The following is a 15,846-nucleotide window of genomic DNA, read 5'->3' as shown; positions in this document are numbered from 1 at the left end:
TATGTGCCATCCAACATGAATATGATGCCGAGGATGGTGCGATCGCTTCTATGCTCCCGACAAAACACGGACCAATGAGCAGCGAAAGGAATTTATGCAACATAGTATATAAAATCAGGTATACATCAGAAATATCTTAACATCCACTACCACCTCCCATATACAATACATAGTTCGTTCTACTTTCCTACTCATGGCAAATCTATCCCACGATACCTCCATGAATGGAGCCCCTCCACAAGTGAAATTCCCCAATACCGAAACATTCCAGGGCTTCAACAAACCATCTCGTTTGGAAGGCGATGTCTTTGACTGCGAGGTAGATGGAGAAATTCCCGCCGATATCGATGGCACTTTCTACCGCGTACAGCCAGACCATCGCTTCCCTCCAATGTTCTCCGATGACATCCACTTCAATGGTGACGGAAGCGTGAGCGCAATTCGTATCGCCAACGGCCGAGTGGACTTCAAGCACCGCTATGTCCAAACAGACCGCTACAAAGCTGAAAGCGCAGAAAGAAAATCGCTATTTGGCAAGTACCGGAATCCATTTACAGATAACCCATCTGTAAAGGCAGTCATCCGGACAGCAGCCAATACAAACGTGTTCTTCTGGAGAGGAGCCCTCCTGGCCACAAAGGAAGATGGTCCTCCGTTCGCAATGGATCCAGTTTCCTTGGAAACAATCGGACGTTATGACTTTGACGGCCAAGTGCTATCTCCTACCTTTACTGCGCACCCGAAATTCGATCCGGTCACTGGAGAAATGGTCTGTTTTGCTTATGAAGCTGGCGGGAATGGAAATGACGGATCTTGCGACATTGTGGTATACACCATCGATTCTAATGGTAAAAAGACGGAGGAAGCTTGGTATAAAGCGCCGTTTTGCGGCATGATCCATGATTGCGGGTTATCCGAAAACTACTTGGTTCTACCTATGACCCCTCTGAAGTCCTCTCTCGATCGGATGAAGAAAGGAGGACGACACTGGGCATGGGACCCGAATGAGGATCAGCTTTACGGCATTGTACCAAGAAGAGGCGGAAAGCCGGAAGATATTGTATGGCTCCGAGCAGACAATGGTAAGACCACAATTTGTTATTTCCTTTTTTTTTCTTTTTTTTTTTTTTTTCAAATGAGCTAATATGGGAAAATTCAGGTTTCCATGGGCATGTAGCAGGATGTTACGAGAACGAGGAAGGGAAAATCGTTTTCGACCTCTCTGTTGCTTCGGGAAACGTTTTCTTCTTCTTTCCCCCAGAGGATACAATGGCTGGGACAGTGGCAGAGAGAAACAAAACAGCGAATGAGACTGTTCGCTGGGTATTCGATCCCAATTCGAAGAGTGACACGCGCGTCACGCCCTCCGAGGTCATGAACACCGTCAATGGCGAATTTTCACGCATCGATGACCGATTCGTTACAAAGAAGTATCAGCATTTCTGGCAGGCATTGATTGATCCAAGTCGGCCGTACGACTTTGAAAAGTGCGGGTCACCCGCAGGAGGTTTATTCAACTGCTTGGGTCATTTCACCTGGGATAAGAAAGTGAGGGATATATATTGGGCGGGACCAACAGCTACCTTCCAAGAGCCCACTTTTATCCCGAAAGATAGCGGCATTGAAGGCGATGGGTATATCATCGCGTTCCTCAATCACCTTGATGTCTTACGAAACGATATTGTGATACTGGATGCCCAAAATTTGAAGGACGGTCCCATTGCCACTATCCATCTACCATTCAAGTTACGCCTGGGGCTTCATGGAAACTTTGTCGACCACAAAGATATAGCAGCATGGCAAAAGCGACGACAAGAAGAGAGTGATATTGGACCTGTGCGTGCGGCCACTGAGCCGCTCCCATGGCAGAAACAGTATGTCTCATAGTAACGGTAGCCTGCGGTGATGATATAAATGGAATCAGTATTGGCAACATATGTTTCTTAGGACCTTTTTGTTACTGTGATCACAATAAAGAAAAGATAAAATTACATGACTATATCATGTTCGATTCTCCGGGTTATAATATTGTTGTGCCCAAGTAAGGTGACTAGCAACATCGCAACATCAGACCCGGCCTTCCCTTATTAGCAGGAAAATAGTAGTTTAAGACCAATCAAGTGTGGGGCTCAGTTGCCTATTATTTGGCCGTCAGAAGCTCTTTTTTAATTTCAAAAAGAAAGGAGGAGTGAGTAAAGGAGGAATGAGTATTTGGTCTACTTAACCGGCAAATACTAAATTGTTGATGCCGGTGCTTTAGGAGCTGTGAGGGGTATTGGTTATTCTTTGAGGCACCTAGCAGCCCACGTAAGTACCATCCATGTTGTAGATGAGCGGTGTCCGAGTGAGCGGTGTCCAAGTGAGCGGATCCGAGTCAGTGGTATACAAAGCTATCCTTAACCCCGTTATTCTATAAAAGTAACAGACTAAGCCGGAAGAAAATCATACGTCAAGCAAAGAATCAGTAGATTACTTCCGCTGCCCAAAGGGCTGCTGCTTCGACTCCACAAATGGGAAATCTAGGAATTAATATTGAAGATGATATAGCATACAGCAACTGAAATAGCGGGGGAAATAAAAATGGAGAGCGGAGTCCGCAGCTATAAATGAAACTACGCAACGTATGTCACAGGCATATGAATAGGTAATTACATGAGTTGTTCGGCATTCAAGAAAACCTCTTCGCAGAGGGAAATTTTACACAAGACATTTACACACGAAACTAAAACGTCCTGTCAACATGCCATTTGACATATTACATGTAGTCATTGGGCTTGCCATTGCTCTTGGACTCTGGAACATATATCATGCAGTTTATAATCTCTTCTTTTCTCCGTTGAGAAAGGTCCCGGGCCCTTTCCTGGCTCGTTTTTCGAGTTTCTGGGAACTAAATGCTATTCGAAGAACTGATCTTAATGAGACCTATATACGATTACATGAGAAATATGGTCAGAAGGCTCTTTCTCGAATTCTGAACCCCTTAGCGGCTAACTAGAGACTACATGCATTAGGACCCGTCGTACGCATTGCGCCGAACCGCTATAGTTTCAACACCCCAGAAGCTTTGAAGACCATATACGCATCAACTGGAGGATTCGCTAAGTCGGACTGGTACGCAGCAGCCGGTCATCCAGATCGGCCGAATATCTTGAACATGCAAGATGCCCGGAGTCATGCCGAAAAAAAGAGGAAAATCGTCGGCTTATACACCATGTCGACCATGGTTAATTACGAAGGGGCTGTTGAGAAGATGAATGTTATACTAATGCGCAAGTTCCGTGAATTCGCTGAGTCGAAAAGGCTCATTCAGCTCCCGGTTTTCCTACAATACTATGCCTTTGATGTCATTAGCTATATTACGGTCTGTCTTCTCGGGAAGTTTCAAAGACGAACATATGACTCTAACAACATCACAGATGGATAGAAATTTCGACATGATGGAAACGGAAAGGGACCGCACTGGGTTCCTGCAGAAAATTAAAGTGGCTACCGAACATCAGATGACCTTTGGTCCCTTTCCTTTCTTGCATGTTATACTTACCAGGCTTGCCGCGTTGTTTAAATTGAAAGATCCCCATGTTGAGTTATTCCGGTTCATCGCAGAATCAGTTCAACGGTTTCGTCAGATCGGCTCTGAGCCCAATGAGAATCCAAAGTCGGAACCGTTCCTTGCCAAACTTATGGATCTAGAACTGAAAGGGAAAGTTGATCAAGGATCGATTTTTAGTTCATGTGGTTCGAACATTATTGCTGGGTCTGACACTACGGCCATCACCCTAAGTGCTGCTTTCTACTACATATACCAAAACCCGATAGTCCTCAAGAAGCTCCGAGATGAGATCGATGCGCACGAACGCGCAGGACTGTTGTCAACTCCGGCTGGATTCACAGAGGCGCAGCAGATGCCATATCTACAGGCAATAATTAAGGAAACGCTTAGGATGCATCCGGCCGTGGCTCAGATGCTACCACGAGAAGTTCCGAAAAACGGTGTTGTTCTGAATGGATATCATTTCCCAGAAAAGGTATGTTAAAAGGATACTATACATTACCGGTCGTGTTGTCTATATTAAATTTTCCGTTCAGACACAAGTCGGCATCAGTGCGTGGGCACTGCACTATAACCCCGAACTGATTGATTCCCCACGAGAATTCTGTCCTCAAAGATGGATTGGGGATGATGGAAACAAAGCTCTAAGTTCAGCCTTGAATTTTGCGGTTCGAGAAAACGATAATCCATTTTGCTATGCGTAAATACTAACGGCAGCTTTAGTTCGGCGGTGGCTCGCGTGTCTGCCTTGGCAAGAATATCAGTCTACTTGAGATGACCAAGGTCATCCCTGAGGTGGTGCGCTATTTCGATATTCGGTTCGAAAAGTCCGGTCAGCTGTGGGAACTTGACGTAGGCTGGTTCACCTGGTCGTCATACAAATGCTGGATTGAAGAGAGGAAAACAGTGCAGGACTAATATTCAAATATATAGACATCTTGTTGACCTGTTTGGGGAGTGTATAGCGTGTCACATATCATCCATGAATATAGCTTCTTCTTCTTCTTCTTCTTCTTCTTCTTCTTCTTCTTCTTCTTCTTCTTCTTCTTCTTCTTCTTCTTCTTCTTCTTCTTCTTCTTCTTCTTCTTCTTCTTCTTCTTCTTCTTCTTCTTCTTCTTCTTCTTCTTCTTCTTCTTCTTCTTCTTCTTCTTCTTCTTCTTCTTCTTCTTCTTCTTCTTCTTCTTCTTCTTCTTCTCCTTCTCCTTCTCCTTCTCCTTCTCTCTTGCATTATGGTCCTAAGCAGAGCATCACGATTCTGATATTAACAAAGAGTTCGTGGCCGACACTAATAACTATGTCCTATCAATTGTAATAACATGTAATATCAAAACACCGACACCAACCAACACCAACATTTAGGCTGCAACACGGAACTGACGCTCTTAGGGCAAGGCTGAACTGCGGGATTGAATCATTGGATATCATTGCACACGACCTCCCCCCAACTCATGTTAACTACAGCAGCCAATGGAAATATACATCACTAGTGAAACACAGTCTTACTTTTCCTATCACAAGAGTAAACTGGAAATACACCCCTATCCTATCCCTGCATGTATCTACCGGTTGCCCGCATGGGTTACAAACAACAACGGGTTTTGTGCCTTTTTTTTCTTTTTTTAAAAAAAGACCGGTAGAAAAAGATACTAAAAATGACCATATTGCTATTTCAATAAGTAAATACCCGACACATCCTCCTGGTATTGTGTAGATGATAGAGAATCACCATGGGAAACGATGAGGAAGTGTTATCGCCATATCATTCACACCAGGTAGAAGCCTCCAGAGCTTGTACAACTACGTACCTAGGTACATTCGACGCATATAAATAATAAATTATCCAATTGTCACCCTGGCCACCCTATAATCACCCTATATATATCCCTGTTACCAGCACAGCAAATAAAGAACAAACGATACATAATACTTAATAAGCCGTACATTCCCCCATTCCCCTATTTCTCCACTATCTTCCCTTTTGTTTATTTTAAAATCTTCAAACTCATATTGTCATCTTTATCCATCACCTTATTATGAGTGACAATCGGGGTCGTGGACGTGGTGATCGTGGACGTGGTGATCGAGGTCGGGGTGCCGATCAAGGTCGCGGTCGCGGGGAAAGTCGCGGTGATTTAGCCTTCCGCCCAGCCGGTAGAGGCGATGGAAATCGTAGGGATTTCCGAGGTGATTTCCGAGGCCGATGTGGTGATAGGGGTCGTGGCGAATTTAGAGGAGGTGATCGAGGTCGTGGTCGAGGTGGAGGTGATTTCCGCGGTCGTGGTGATTTCCGCGGTGGCCGTGGTGGACGTGGAGGTCCTACCAACTTGGGCCCACCTATCTTCAGGTTTGCCTCTCACTCTTGGCTACGGAGTACTCATTAAACAAATCTGATCTGTTTGCTTATAGACAAGGCGAACCTATTCCACCTCCTAACACCACCGTTACTAAAACTGAAAATGACCTTGCCAAGGCCCTTACTGTGAGCGGCCAGAAGACACCCAGACAAGCAAAATATCCCGAGCGTCCTGGTTATGGCACAGCTGGCAGGCCGGTGACTTTGTATGCAAATTACCTACCGCTGACCCTGCCGAACAAGCGGCTGTTCCGCTATCATATTTCCATTGCAGCCGACTCTGCCGACCGGTCTGCCCCTGTTGGGAAGAAGGCCCGACACATTGTACGTCTGCTGTTGGAGGAACACTTCCCCCAGCAGAAGAGCAGTATTGCGTCGGACTTCCGGTCTACCCTAGTCTCCTGTGTCAAATTGACCGAGGGTAAATTCGATGTGAGATACAAAGAGCACATAGATGATGACTACATCGATCCACCCCGGGTGCACCAGGTTACCTGCCAGTATACTGGTGAGGTCAATCCTGCCGACTTGGTTAACTACCTGACATCCACCAATGCTGGTGCCATGCTTGAATCCAAATCTGAGCTTGTGGCTGCTCTCAACATGATCATAGGTCACCACCCCAAGACGGACGACCAGGTCGTCTCTGTCGGAGCCAACAGACACTACAGTCTGCATCATGATACCATGGAATCCTTCAACCTTGGCGGTGGCCTATCTGTCCTGCGTGGATTCTTTGTCAGTGTGCGTGCCGCGACTGCTCGTGTGCTCCTGAACGTCCAGGTCAAATATCTGGCCTGTTACAATGAAGGACCTTTAGCCAATGTGATCCAAGGCTACAACAGCAGGAGCACTTATAGTTTGGAGAAGTTCCTCAAGAGCCTGCGCGTTCGTATCACCCACATCACGCGCAAAAACAGTCGCGGCCAGCCCCGGCCTCGCATCAAGGCTATCTTTGGCCTGGCCAGCCTTGGTGATGGGCGCTCGTCGCCCAACCCACCCAAGGTTAACTCCCACGGCGCTGGCCCCCAAGATGTGCAATTTTTCCTAGCTGAATCTAACCCTAAACCCGTCGCTGTGCCCGGTGCGCCCGAGCCCAAGGCTAAGAAGGGAAAGAAAGTGCCCAAGGCCGGTCCTGCGGAAGCAGGTCGCTACATCACCGTTGCGGACTTCTTCAAAAAGGGTCCGTTGATCGTCACTTTTCCTTCGTCTTTTCCCTCAACTTCCTTCCTCCTAGTATTATGCTAACTTTCCTATTAGAGTACAACATGATTTTGAATCCGAAGAATCCAGTGGTGAACGTCGGGTCTCGTGACAGACCTGTCTATGTCCCCGTTGAGGTCTGTGAAGTCGAGCCTGGCCAGCCAGCTAAATCCAAGCTTTCTGGCGATCAGACAGCCAGTATGCTCCGCTTCTCCGTTATGGGTCGAAAGCCGGGTCAGAACGCCCAGTCGATTGTTACCAAGGGCGTGGGTGTGCTGGGCCTTGGCGAGCCCTTGAATGCCACTCTAGTAAGAATTACCTCGCTCCAAAAACCTTGTCAAGATATCTAACCTTCCTTTTACAGTCTGCATTCGGTGTTAACTCTTCCACTGAGCTAATCACGGTTCCTGGACGCGTTCTCCCCGCCCCGAATGTCTACTACAAAGACGGGAACAAGACCAAGGAAATCAGAACTCAATTTGGCAGCTGGAACATGCGCCAAATCCAGTTCTCCAAGCCTGCGCCCATGAAATCCTGGACTTATCTCTACATTGATCATCAGGGCTCCCGCCCAGTTTTCCAAAGCTCAGATCAACTTGACAAGTCTCTACAAGCTTTCAGAAAGACACTCAAGGCTATGGGAATGGCCGTGGACGCCCACAAGCCCGGAAAACGGGTTGTCCTGACCGGGAAGAGCGACGCCAACGAGCTCCAGCAAGCCGTCCTCGATCTGCAAAAACAGCACAACCCAGTCTTCATCCTGGGTATCTTCCACACTAAAGACACTGGCATCTACAACTGCGTCAAGCAAGTCTGCGACGTCCGCTACGGAATCCGCAACGTGAACGTCCTCGCAGAAAAGCTCATCAACTCCAACGACCAGTACAACGCCAATGTCGGCCTGAAAATCAACCTCAAATTAGGCGGTGCCAACCAAGCCCCTGCGCACCGCCGACCTCGGCATAATCTCCGAAGGCAAGACAATGCTAGTCGGAATCGACGTAACCCACCCGTCGCCAGGCTCCGCCAGCACAGCCCCCAGCGTAGCAGGCATCGTCGCCTCGGTCGACACAACCCTGGCCCAATGGCCCGCCGAGATCCGCGTCCAAGGCGCCCGCCAGGAAATGGTCGCCGACCTAGAAACCCTCCTCGCCTCACGTCTCCAGCACTGGCGAAAACTAAACAAATCCCTCCCAGAGAACATCATCGTCTACCGCGACGGCGTCTCAGAGGGCCAATACAACAAAGTCATCGACGAGGAACTCCCCCTCCTCCAACAAGCATGCAAGAAAACCTACCCGGCAGACCAGACAAAGAAAGGTCTTCCACGTCTTGCCATCGTCGTCGTCGGAAAGCGCCACAACACGCGCTTCTACCCAACAACAGAACAGGACTCGAACCGCGAGAACCCAATCCCCGGAACCGTCGTCGACCGCGGCATCTCCGAGGCTCGCGACTGGGACTTCTTCCTACAGGCTCACTCCGCCCTCCAGGGAACTGCCCGTCCGGCCCACTACTTCACCGTCTGGGACGAGATCTTCTACCCCCGTCACCCGGCTAACAGCTCCGGCCCCGGCGCGGCTGATGTCCTCCAAGACCTTACTCACAAGATGTGTTACATGTTCGGCCGTGCGACGAAGGCGGTTAGTGTCTGTCCGCCGGCGTACTATGCCGATCTGGTTTGTACGCGCGCTCGATGCTTCTTGAGTGATCTGTTCGACCCTATTTCGCTTGATCATTTTGGTGGTAGTCCCAATGGCACTGACGGAACAGCGGATATGTCCCGTATGGTGGATGTTAAGATCCATCCTAATATTGCGGAGACTATGTTCTACATCTAGGTTGAATTTGTGGTTTGACATCTATTTGGATATCTATTATGCGCGTTTGCGTATCTTTTTGGGATCTATTTGAAATCTATCTACCTGATTTGCATTGAATTTATTTGGTGGTAGAAGTGGAATTGGAATTGACACAATTTGGTGGAGGAATGAAAGATATCACATTTTGGACCTGGAGAACCTACTTACATTCGCTTGCTCAATCTTTGGTCTTTGGACAATGTCGTTTGGGGTATTCTGTCTCGGTCAGCTTCAATATTTGGACATCGGACTCTGATATCTAACCAGTTTACTATTTGGAGTAGCTTAGCTATGAGCCTCAATTCAATCTTCAAACGATGACATCTATGATCCCTTAGTAGATGTGTAGTAGTTACGTTATTCTACACTACTTGAAGTAGAAGAGGGTTTACTGGAAGAATCAAAACCAAACACTATAAATTAACAGATAAGGGAATCCCGCTCTCGTGGAAATAAACTTGTACACTGGTCAAATTCCGAGGGCAAAATACAGAAAGGGAAAAAAGAAAGGGCAAAAGAAGATAGACAAGAAGGCAAATGGTTGAAGGTAGTACACGCAGGCCAGGCATCCCACACTCGACTCTAACTGCAAGTTCCAAGCGCGAAGTAAAGGGGAAGCCATCGGCCTCTTATTTTTTTGTTTTGTTTTTTTTGGTTTTTTTCTGTGATTTTGCAGTCTCAAGGACAATGTCCAAATTTCATGCGGGTATCGATACATAGCTCGTGATCGGAAAGAGTCGGCCGTTGCTTGTCGTATAAACGGGAAGACGGAGCTTAAACGATTTCTCCGCTGACAAAAGATACATATGTGGTATCAAAGCAAGCTAAGCCCTAGACCATCGCAGGCTCACTTAGTTCTCTCCATGGCTCCAGCTGGGCTGGTTGTGGCCGAGAGGGTTGCGCTGCGCGGTGGCATTTCTCCTCACTGGCTCGGGAGACTGCTCGTCATAGTTATCCCAGTGTGACTCCATCATCTTATTGTGCGCGGTGTGTTTTTGCGCAGGCGGCAGGGGGGACTGCTCGTCGTAGGTATTCCAGTGGGACTCCATCATCTTATTATGCGCATCATGCTTCTGGGTAGGCTTGTTCTCCTTGTCGGAGGTTTGGGGCTGGCCCTCGTCGTCGAAGAGACGGTTTTGGTAGAGACCCTTGCCGCGGCCCCCGAATGAGCTGATGATCCGTCCGTCATCCTCGGATTCTTCATCAGTCAACTCGAAGTGACGGTCTGCGTCGCGACGGGGCTTGACCACATTTGGCTTGCCTTGGGGGGATCCATCGCCATCTTCGTTATCGCCGAAGCCAAAGTGACGGCGTTCTTGTCCGCGTGGGGCGCGTGAGACCTTCACGGGGGTCTCGACGTCGTCGAAGTCCCAGTGGGTTGCGTGTTTGGTGTTGGCCTGTCTGACTTCTCCCTTTGTCTCGCGCTCCGAGTTGTCGCCGCCAATCTCGAAATGGTTGTATTTTCCAGGGGCGGTTTTGTAGAAATGACGGTCTTCGTCGACGGGCCCTTTGCTCCCAGCATTTTCTCCGCCAATCTCAAAGTGGCTGTATTTTTTGGGGTCGGTTTTGTAGAAATTACGGTCTTCGTCGACGGGTCCTTTCTCTGTCTTTTCGTCCACTTCGTCGACTGGGGGAGCCCGGCGCTGGGGCTTCGAGGGGGAGTCAGGCAGATGGTCATCCTTCACGAAGATATCGCTGAAGTTGCGCGTAGCAGGTCGCCCAGACGATGGCGCAAAGGGAGGCACAGGGGTGGGGGCCTTCTTGGTGGGGGACAAAATCTCATTCAATGAACCGGCTCCGTAAGGGTCTTGGGTGTATTTCTTGCTGGATGCAGGTTTGGGGGTCTCTTTGCTCGGGGAGAGAAGCTCAGTGAGGGATTCGGCTGCGTAGGGATCTCTGATGCGGCGCTTGCCTGGGGATGAGGAGCGAGTGGGGAGCTTGGTCTCTGAGTTCTGAGAAGCAGGCTGCGAGGGTGCCAAACGCGCCGTCTCGGCAGTTTTGAGGAGACGGAGCTGGTCTTTTCCATCACGAATGGGCCATTGGCGTCCGCGCGCTCCAATAACTTCGACTTGCTTCAGCAATGAGGCCTGATCCCAGTAAATGCGGATCTGCTTGATCAATTTATCGGCGTCGAAGTGGACAATGTGAACCTGCAGGATGATGCATTAGCTTTCGATAACGCGACGCGCGTCGGGGAATTTACCGTGGGGAAGGTCGCGACACGGTCGGCCAGGAAATTATCGTCGAGCGAGGGGAGATAAACCCCACCACCCTCAGTGAACTCGAGGGTTGTCTCCATGTCTAGGCATAGCGAGTCTGACCCTTCAATGGCGCTGATGACCTGGTTCGATTTCGTCTTGACCACCTGCGCGTTCTTCAACACATGAGTGATGACATTGTCGGCCTGCTCGAACTTCGTCGTGGTAGGAACATAGATCATGGACACATCGTCGGCCAATTTAGCAGACCTGGGGTTATCCAGGAACCGCTGGTATTCGGTCTTGAAGTAGGACATTGTCAACCGTCTAGGGACAGGGGGGGATTGAAAGGAGGAAGATATTCCAGAGAAGATAGCTACTCTAGAATCCTCTAGAAGCAAGCTAGATGAGATTGAAGTTACAAAAAGACTATTTTTTCAATTAAGAAGAGAAGAGAAAGAGAGAAAGAGGAAACGGTTCGTTCTACGAGGCCCAAGTGCGGGAGTACAACGTCCAAAATAATATAACAGGGGAAACGCTAGAACCAGTTAGTCCTCGGTACCTTGCATATATATTCCAATGTCAAATAATAATGAAAGCCTAGAAAATGCATAGAAATCCCAAATCGAAAACATCCCTGAAATAATCTGAAAACACGCCAGTGTTTCACCATACGGGGCCTAGGCTTGGGGCTTGGCTCGTCCCTCCGGCAACTGGAGCATCGGAGAATCTGGAGAATACAACATACACTTTAAAGGCTTCAGCCTCTACAGGGGGCATGGATTGCAAAGGGTTAGACATGCAAATTAATGCAATTGTACATTTCAGAGAAATCAAATGCCCCTCAAGCGGTTGACACAATCTCTGGTGGGTCGGAAGTCATTTCAGCTGCAATGCCGATCCAAACCGGGCACTCTCGGGTGGGAGACATGATCGGTCTTTCATTGAAGTATAGCCATTCGAGTCAAAAAAAAAAAAGTATGGCATGTGTACCGAGTAGGGACTTGTCAAACTCCAACTCCTGACCGGCCAATTCTTTTTTCCCCTGTGAGGCAGTAAAGCCATCCAAGCATTCGCCCTATCTTCGGGGATCGGTAGATAGCATGGTAGATTATCGTATTGGTGAAAAGGGTGGGTATGTGTTGCAATCGTGTCTCGTTACAAAGGTCTGTTAAAGGAAACCGCGTTAGAAAGGTCATGTGCTGGGCGTAGTTCAAATGACTTACCCAAGATAATCCTCCTTGATGGTGCCAATGGCATTGATAGCTGCCACGTCGGGCTTGACACCGAGAATCTTCAATCGCAGACTGGTTCCTTTCTCGATCACTTGATCGGCATGATCAGTGTATTGCGGCGGCACAGTGTTGGGCTCCCACTTGATATCGGAGGGGATGTTCTGATAAGTTGTCAGCAGTGAAACTTAAGAGATCCAAGGTCAGAGCAAACAAAAACATACCTTTCGCGCAATGAAGACGGACAATGGGCCCGCTAGGGTGAAGATACCGGTAGGCTTAACGGAGGTAACAATAGCATCGACCTAAGCTCAGTCAGCAAGAATTCCCAAAGGCGACAATCTCGGATCCCAAGCGCATACCGTCTCGCCACGGAACGGCTTCCAGATGATCGCACGATATCTGATGGTGTATTCCGCCTGTCCGATTCCAGGCATCACCCGCCCTTCGCCAATATCGACCATGTCCATGACACAGATCACAAAGTGATCACCTGTGCACCGTCCCTCTTCCTCCTCGTTGAGTCGACCGATGAGGTACTCTCGCATGTTGGGTCCGAAATAGGACGGGTGCATCGAGATCACCTTGGTCTCTTCTTTGAGGAAAAACATCGTCGCGGTTATGGTTGGATGAAAATGCGCTAATGCCGAAGTGCAGAGTGGAAAGATTCAAGTCGCTTTTGAGGACAGTGATGCTGTCAATCGAGGTCGAGGGACGGCGTTTTCGACCACGCGCTCATGACCTGCAACGGTAAAAGCACAAACAAGATGTGGCTGCCAGAAATGAGCGAAATGAGATCCGAGTACCCGTGGGAGTGGCAGAAATTGTATCTGCCTTGGATCTTGAACGAGGAGGCAGATACAGTTGCTGCAGGCGCAAGCTTTCCCTTCGTAAGAGCATCTCCGGTCTGGTGGGCCAAGTTTGGGTGGGTGGAGTCACGTGGTATGATTCTTGGTCGGTGGGAAGTTGACTTGATATTTGCACGTTTCAAGTCATTGAAACTTCATTTTTCCTTTGATAGGTTACGTTCTGAAATAAGTAGTCAGTAATATGCTTGGTGGTACTTTAACCTTGACCAGGTGGAGGATTGCTTCTTATATGAAGAGTGATTGGATGATCTATAGCATACCATGGATGTTTGACGACATGTACAGAAGTTAAATAATGAACTTTGTTGGATTTGGACCATCGGGCTGTCTTGTACTCCCATTTTAAGCTATATATATACCCTTGTCTGGTTGGTTTTGACTGATTATTGTGTTTCAATTTCAGGTAGAATGCATACCCTGAAGCTATATATATCCGTTGTAAGTATCTTAGATTTCAACATTCAACTTGCAACCGAGTTCTAAATTAATAAATTGGAAGGCCATACATATGTACTATCATTATTCCATAGCACTGAAGATCGCACAAGAAAAACAGCTGAACCTGTAGGGAAATATAGCCCAAAGCCTCACCGGAACATTTTATACTAGACATTACAGTAATATAATGTAGCTAACGATCAGTGTAATGAGAGACGGAGGAGGTCCTCAATCATAACTACCATGTGTAGACAACCCATAACCGCAATATAGAAGATCCCAGTAAAGCTATAATGTAGATGGTTTGATAGGTCTGTGTATGGTAGTCGCCACGTTTGGAGCCGTTACGATGTTTACGATGCCAAGACCCAACGTCCTCAGCGACCACATGACGCCAGGGCCAGTGCCTTGAATATCAATTGGACCACTCAACGCTTTCCGATAAAAAGATGATGCCACTTACCTGATCTCATCCCCCGCAAAATTCCTCCTCCAGAATTCCCCATCTTTTTGTTTCCTACCCGGAATACCCGGCAAGATGGCGCTTAATCTTGAGAAACAGTTGCTCTTCGTAAGCATCCACATCCAACCTTGGAACCACCGGAACGATGATAACTGACTGAGAAGTAGTATGGAGCCTACCATAGCAATCCCGTACAGCGGCCTTATCCCCATCACCAATAGCGCACACTTACTAACAGCGCAGGTCAACGTTGCAATCCACATCACCTGCGTCCCAGTCCTACTGTTTACCGGCATCGTACTCGTATGTGAACCTCGGCTTTTTCCAACCAAACAAGACATCCCCAATGTACAAAGGTACTAACAGTGACTCCCAAGGCCTGCAACTGTCCGCCCTTCTTTACTCTCCCGGATGCCATCCAGATCGAATACCTGCCGGCAAATGCCGGAACAATCGGCGCCCTCATCTATGCCACATTTTATGTCCTCCTAGAGCCCATAGCTGGTGGCCTACTCGCACCCGCTGTGATTACAGCTGCATACTACGGAAACTACTTCCTCAGCACATACGGCAGCATCGTGAACTACTGGGCCGGGGGCATCCACATTGTGTCATGGCTGGCGCAGTTCATCGGACACGGCGTGTTTGAGAAACGTGCCCCGGCCTTGCTGGATAACCTTGTTCAGGCTTTACTGCTTGCGCCGCTGTTTGTCTGGATGGAGGTTCTGTTCTTCTTCGGATATCGCTCGGAGCTTAAGAAGCGGTTTGAGAAGGGCGTTGAGCTGGAGATCCTGAAGTTCCGGAAGGAGGGGAATGAGAATGGCAAGGGGAAGGGTAAGGTGGCCCAATAAATGCTGACATGTGCGTACAGCATGCAGCAAGGGGAGATATTGTTCGCCAAGACCGGGTGCTCTACTCCGTACTCCGTATGTTGTTATCGGGTTCTCTTGGTTGATGTCGAAAGCTTGAGTGGTTTCATGAGCGCGTTGATTCATATCTCTGTTATTAGCAAAGCGATTGCTTATGTCTTGTTTTTCTCAATCCTTTTTGCAAGTGTTATTTTGCCTTGCCTTTTGGCCAATTTGGGATGTACTTATTTATCCCTTTCCGGTGGAATAGGCGTTGCTGGTTTTCGGCCAATTCGTGATTTTATTGTATGGGAGTATCATATATCACCCTAGCACGTATAGAGAGACCCGGAAATAAGGAATATAAATACATAACAACCAAAACTACAAGCAAACATGCACCCGTCTTCGGTTGCCGTGACGAAAGCCATGACATAAGCGATTCACCTGACTAGGAATTCCGCCGATCCGAGAAGAGAAAAAAACGGAAGGACAGTGGCCCGTGGCACACTCTTCCGGTCGGCAATGTCAATGGAAAGTAACTCATTATGACCTTGTAGAATATTTTAAAAAATCTGGAGAATTTATAGAAATCATATAGAAATCAATTGAATAACAAAATATAACATTGTAGTAATAATAAAAGTGTAACAAGATACACCGTGGCCTCACACTAGGGCCACCTCGGAGGGCCCAGCGTCCGAAACGGTTTAGCGCGAGTCCTGAGAATCCAATCCTCCCCCCGACGACAAAGCTCTCCCTCCCGTCCACAATCCTCTCTCCTCTCCCGTTCTCTCTCCCCAATTACATCTCTCCCTCAGAGAATTCAT

At 48.1% G+C, this 15,846-nt stretch overlaps 8 protein-coding genes across 8 annotated transcripts; 5 read left to right on the top strand and 3 right to left on the bottom strand.

Moving 5' to 3' along the window:
• Positions 1–220: 220 nt before the first annotated feature.
• Positions 221–1,887, top strand: N7487_009418 (carotenoid oxygenase family protein; the record flags this gene model as incomplete). Its single annotated transcript, XM_056877148.1, has 2 exons — positions 221–1,082; positions 1,160–1,887. The coding sequence occupies 2 exons, from the start codon at positions 221–223 to the stop codon at positions 1,885–1,887; spliced, it is 1,590 nt and encodes a 529-aa protein (XP_056725728.1).
• A 1,547-nt stretch (positions 1,888–3,434) lies between these two features.
• On the top strand, positions 3,435–4,468 carry N7487_009417 (uncharacterized protein; the record flags this gene model as incomplete). The annotated part of the gene is made up of 3 exons (XM_056877147.1): positions 3,435–4,025; positions 4,087–4,218; positions 4,274–4,468. 3 exons carry the CDS (start codon positions 3,435–3,437, stop codon positions 4,466–4,468), a joined length of 918 nt encoding a protein of 305 aa, XP_056725727.1.
• Positions 4,465–4,905, bottom strand: N7487_009416 (uncharacterized protein; the record flags this gene model as incomplete). Its single annotated transcript, XM_056877146.1, has 2 exons — positions 4,465–4,785; positions 4,894–4,905. 2 exons carry the CDS (start codon positions 4,903–4,905, stop codon positions 4,465–4,467), a joined length of 333 nt encoding a protein of 110 aa, XP_056725726.1.
• Positions 4,906–5,583: 678 nt separating this feature from the next.
• Positions 5,584–8,947, top strand: N7487_009415 (putative RNA interference and gene silencing protein (Qde2); the record flags this gene model as incomplete). Its single annotated transcript, XM_056877145.1, has 5 exons — positions 5,584–5,894; positions 5,957–7,086; positions 7,164–7,414; positions 7,471–8,001; positions 8,030–8,947. 5 exons carry the CDS (start codon positions 5,584–5,586, stop codon positions 8,945–8,947), a joined length of 3,141 nt encoding a protein of 1,046 aa, XP_056725725.1.
• An 872-nt stretch (positions 8,948–9,819) lies between these two features.
• Positions 9,820–11,483, bottom strand: N7487_009414 (uncharacterized protein; the record flags this gene model as incomplete). The annotated part of the gene is made up of 2 exons (XM_056877144.1): positions 9,820–11,118; positions 11,172–11,483. 2 exons carry the CDS (start codon positions 11,481–11,483, stop codon positions 9,820–9,822), a joined length of 1,611 nt encoding a protein of 536 aa, XP_056725724.1.
• An 841-nt stretch (positions 11,484–12,324) lies between these two features.
• N7487_009413 (DNA-directed RNA polymerase II subunit RPB7) lies at positions 12,325–13,009 on the bottom strand (the record flags this gene model as incomplete). Its single annotated transcript, XM_056877143.1, has 4 exons — positions 12,325–12,334; positions 12,393–12,562; positions 12,623–12,703; positions 12,761–13,009. The coding sequence occupies 4 exons, from the start codon at positions 13,007–13,009 to the stop codon at positions 12,325–12,327; spliced, it is 510 nt and encodes a 169-aa protein (XP_056725723.1).
• A 156-nt stretch (positions 13,010–13,165) lies between these two features.
• On the top strand, positions 13,166–13,436 carry N7487_009412 (uncharacterized protein; the record flags this gene model as incomplete). Its single annotated transcript, XM_056877142.1, has 2 exons — positions 13,166–13,340; positions 13,420–13,436. 2 exons carry the CDS (start codon positions 13,166–13,168, stop codon positions 13,434–13,436), a joined length of 192 nt encoding a protein of 63 aa, XP_056725722.1.
• A 750-nt stretch (positions 13,437–14,186) lies between these two features.
• N7487_009411 (2-hydroxy-palmitic acid dioxygenase MPO1) lies at positions 14,187–15,110 on the top strand. Its single transcript, XM_056877141.1, has 4 exons — positions 14,187–14,276; positions 14,336–14,359; positions 14,412–14,471; positions 14,546–15,110. Exons 1-4 carry the CDS (start codon positions 14,244–14,246, stop codon positions 15,017–15,019), a joined length of 591 nt encoding a protein of 196 aa, XP_056725721.1. The 5' UTR covers positions 14,187–14,243; the 3' UTR covers positions 15,020–15,110.
• The last annotated feature ends 736 nt before the right edge of the window (positions 15,111–15,846 follow it).

The sequence above is a fragment of the Penicillium crustosum genome, assembly GCF_028827405.1.
Source record: "Penicillium crustosum strain IBT 35664 chromosome Unknown utg000004l_segment0_segment0, whole genome shotgun sequence".
Classification (NCBI taxonomy): domain Eukaryota; kingdom Fungi; phylum Ascomycota; class Eurotiomycetes; order Eurotiales; family Aspergillaceae; genus Penicillium; species Penicillium crustosum.
Note: the sequence above shows the minus strand (reverse complement) of the source record. Positions and strands in the feature narration are given on the sequence as shown.

Excerpts from the sequence above, each read along its gene's own strand:
- N7487_009411 (XM_056877141.1), top strand. The coding sequence starts at position 14,244 with ATGGCGCTTAATCTTGAGAAACAGTTGCTCTTC. Across the intron at positions 14,360-14,411 it reads GAGCCTACCATAGCAATCCC|GTCAACGTTGCAATCCACAT; the intron begins GTACAGCGGCCT and ends CTAACAGCGCAG. Across the intron at positions 14,472-14,545 it reads TGTTTACCGGCATCGTACTC|GCCTGCAACTGTCCGCCCTT; the intron begins GTATGTGAACCT and ends GTGACTCCCAAG.